Source organism: Leptonychotes weddellii, chromosome 6 (genome assembly GCF_054177405.1).
Source record: "Leptonychotes weddellii isolate Sample4059 chromosome 6, ASM5417740v2, whole genome shotgun sequence".
Lineage (NCBI taxonomy): Eukaryota > Metazoa > Chordata > Mammalia > Carnivora > Phocidae > Leptonychotes > Leptonychotes weddellii.
In genome coordinates, this window is record NC_138374.1 from 129,817,318 (window position 1) to 129,820,854 (window position 3,537).

The window sequence follows — 3,537 nt, forward strand, 5'->3', positions numbered from 1 at the left end:
AGGAGAGTGCACTGGAAGTGTGAGCAAAGATTTAGGTATGTCAGGGCTGAGAGGTCTATTAGACATCCAAGAAGCGGTGTTAAGTAGAAAGGAGGATCTATGAATCTGAGATCCAAGGGAAAGTCTGACCTGGAGATAACACTGTTGGTTATAAATTTGTGTGTAGATAGTACTTATAGCCATAGGGTCATGGGGCGCCTGGGTGGCTCAGTCGGTTAAGCATCTGCCTTCGTCTCAGGTCATGATCCCAGGGTCCTGGGATGGAGCCCTGCATCGGGCTCCCTGCTCAGCGGGGAGCCTGCTTCTCCCTCTCCCTCTGCCTGCCTCTCTGTCTACTTGTTCTCTCTATCTCTCTGTCAAATAAATAAATAAAAAATCTTAAAAAAAAACAAACAACCATAGGGCCAAATAAGATCAATGAATAGATAAAAAGAGAAGAGATCCAATCACTGAGCCCCGAGGTACTGCAATACTGAAAGGTTAGGGAGATTATATGGTCTGTTAATTATATACTTAGGCACAATCCTTGATAAACTGGATTTGGGGTTTTTAAGAAACAAAAAGTAGAGGTGCTCATAAGAATTAAATGGAGATAAAAAGCATGTTGTAGGGAGTATTTGGTCTTCTGAAAGATCACTTGCAAAACATCCATGTCTACATACATGGTGTGAAGTTGGTGGTGCTCCCAAGGGTTCTGTAAATAAAAATAAGTAGATTCCGGGGGCACCTGGGTGGCTCAGTCAGTTAAGCATCTGCCTTTGGCTCAGGTCATGATCTCAGGGTCCTGGGATCAAGCCCCGCCCCCCCCCCCAGGCTCCCTGCTCAGTGGGAAGGCTGCTTCTCCCTCTCCCCTGCCCCTCCCCTGCTCTCTCTGGATCTCTCTCAATAAAGTCTTTAAGAAAAGCAAGCATATTCCACATTCTTCAGTAATTTTGCATAGCACATCCCAAAAAGTCCATTAGGTGGCAGAAAAACACTCACTAAATCGACTATAAGCTAGGTCTCTCACTTTCTTTTTTTTTCTCTCCTCCCTCCTTCCCTCCCTCCCTTTGAGCCCCCCTGAATTAAAAGATATAAATGCCCATTTAACTCCTAACACTATTATCATGAAGAACCCAAACCAGTATTTTCTTCAGAGAGCCAACAGGTATCATTAATCTGTAATACAGGTAACAGTTAAGCCAGGTATATGGGGGATGGTTTACTTCACTTGGTTTGGAAATGTACGAACTGGGAGATGGTCTTCAGAGGAGTAATGTACAGTAAATGATAGTGGGACTGTTAGGCCTTATTAAACTTTTTATATTTAAGCTTTTTAGCTTGGAGCAAGGTTGGGGGGAAGGCTCAGAAAGCAAAATGCAAAAAGCCCTCTTGAAAAAAAATACACAAGATGTCTTGGCACTAGCTCAATGTACACCAGATTATTAAATCTTTTCCTACTTCCTTGGGCACTGGTCCCCAAACTTGCCTGCGCAGTGGGATCACCTGGGCAGCTTCAAACATAACTGATGCCCATGTCCAACCCATAGAGATTGTGATTTAAGTGGTCTGGGGTGTGTGGTCTGCCCTTAGAATTTCTTAAAAGACCCCTAGATGCTTCTAACCTGGACAAGTTTAACTGCCACTGGGTTTATGTAACGCCGCTGTGTAATGTAACTGACCTTCCCACAACTCAAACATGTTCCACCCTGTAAGACACACACTAGAGCATGTCCACGTCAGCGTATTTGAGGGCTCTGTATGGCCTCAGCCAAGTTTCATTGATTTATCATCTCCCGAACAACTTCCAGCACCAAATTTTGTACTACTTTCAAAGCCAAACATAACGAATAAAAGCAATGAAAGGAAAAGCAGAGGGATAAAGGTAGGTGAGATGTCTTTAAAAATGTTTTCCTTTCCTTTTGATTATTGTTGTAGGCTGTGTTTTATTTCTCATGGCCCTGACAATTTGGTCTTAAACACCAAATTAAAATGGTTACTTTTTGCTGCTCTTTGGCATCAGAAACTAAATGGTAGCAACTTTTCTTATTTCTTGCTGAGGCCCTGTTGTGATAGGGTCACTAAGTCAGGCAGGGAAAACCCTGTGTATTGCTCAGGTCTCCTTAGAAGCCCCTGTGTTGGGCGGGTATCCCATCACCTTACTGCAGGAAGACAAATTTAACCCTTGATGGGCCTTGTGCAACTCTCACCTTTGCCAATGACATAAACTCAGCACTGTACCAGTAAGATCTGGTGATTTATTCACATATACTGAAGGCATGAAAAATTCTTTTCTATGCTCAAGGTCTTCCAGTTGGACTAAGAATTAAATTTACAGGAGACAGATTAACAGGAGAAAAAAAAAAAAAAGTTCTAGTACGTGCACACAGAGACCCAATAATGAAATTGAGACCCAAAGAAATGACCAAGGCTGGCAGATTTTGTACTTTTTAGACAGAGAGACAATAAATCTGTGAAGAATTGACAGGACAAACAAAACTTTCAGAGCTTCAATTAGTATGGACTTCTAAACAGACTTTGGGCTGGGATAGTAAATTAGTAAAAAGTAACAAGGGTTGTTTGTACAGTCTTCTTGGCTCTAAATTTCCTACCTCTGGTACCCAGGGAGGGTACTTTTCACATAGATTTCCTGCTTTCAGGGGGACAGAGGAGGGTCTGAGTGTCCTTCTCCCACAGGCTGGCTCTTTTTTTTTTTTTTTTTTTAAAGATTTATGTATTTGACAGAGAAAGACACAGAGAGAGGGGGAACACAAGCAGGGGGAGTGGGAGAGGGAGAAGCCGGCTTCCCGCGGAGCGGAGAGCCTGATGCGGGGCTCGATCCCAGGACCCTGGGATCATGACCTGAGCCGAAGGCAGACGCTTAACCGACTGAGCCACCCAGACGCCCCTCACAGGCTGGCTCTTAAGTAACTTTTATTTAATAATCAATATGCCAAAGTGGCCTATCTTGGGGCAGCCTGCCCTTGGCCCTTACAACACATAAATATATGAATGTTCATATATACATAAACATATGTATTTCTGGTCTCAATTGTTGCTGATCTAAAGCCAGCCACTAGTCTGTTATTCCTTTGTGAGTAATCTGCCTTCTCTATTGTAAACTTTAAGATTTTCTGTAATTTCCATGGTCTAGGTTTGATTTCATTATTATTTACCCCTTAGGATTCTTCATGTTTCCTATATTTGAGAGTTTATGTTGTTCTTCAAATATTGTAAATTCATAGCCATTACCTCTTCAAACATTATGTTCCCCATTTTTTCTATTCACTTCTTCTGAACTCCCAATCAACAGGTATTGAACTTTTTCACCCATTCTTCATCTCAAAACTTTTCTTTTTTTTTTTTTTAAAGATTTTATTTATTTATTTGAGAGAGAGAGACACAGCGAGAGAGGGAACACAAGCAGGGGGAGTGGGAGAGGGAGAAGCAGGCCTCCCGCCGAGCAGGGAGCCCGATGCGGGGCTCGATCCCAGGACCCCGGGATCATGACCTGAGCTGAAGGCAGACGCTTAACGACTGAGCCACCCAGGCGCCCCA

The 3,537-nt window shown here is 43.1% G+C and overlaps 1 protein-coding gene across 2 annotated transcripts in view; it reads left to right on the forward strand.

Annotated features, from left to right (window-relative positions):
• Window positions 1-1,095: 1,095 nt before the first annotated feature.
• Window positions 1,096-3,537, forward strand: part of FAM177B (family with sequence similarity 177 member B) — a 9,347-nt gene continuing 6,905 nt past the window's right edge. The window contains exon 1 of one of the 2 annotated variants that reach the window (XM_081825220.1): window positions 1,096-1,864. In XM_081825220.1, the coding sequence (XP_081681346.1) occupies window positions 1,679-1,864 (186 nt within the window). In that variant the 5' untranslated portion in view covers window positions 1,096-1,678. The remainder of the gene's footprint in view (window positions 1,865-3,537) is intronic. The other variant, XM_006742991.3, reaches the window with a different exon arrangement.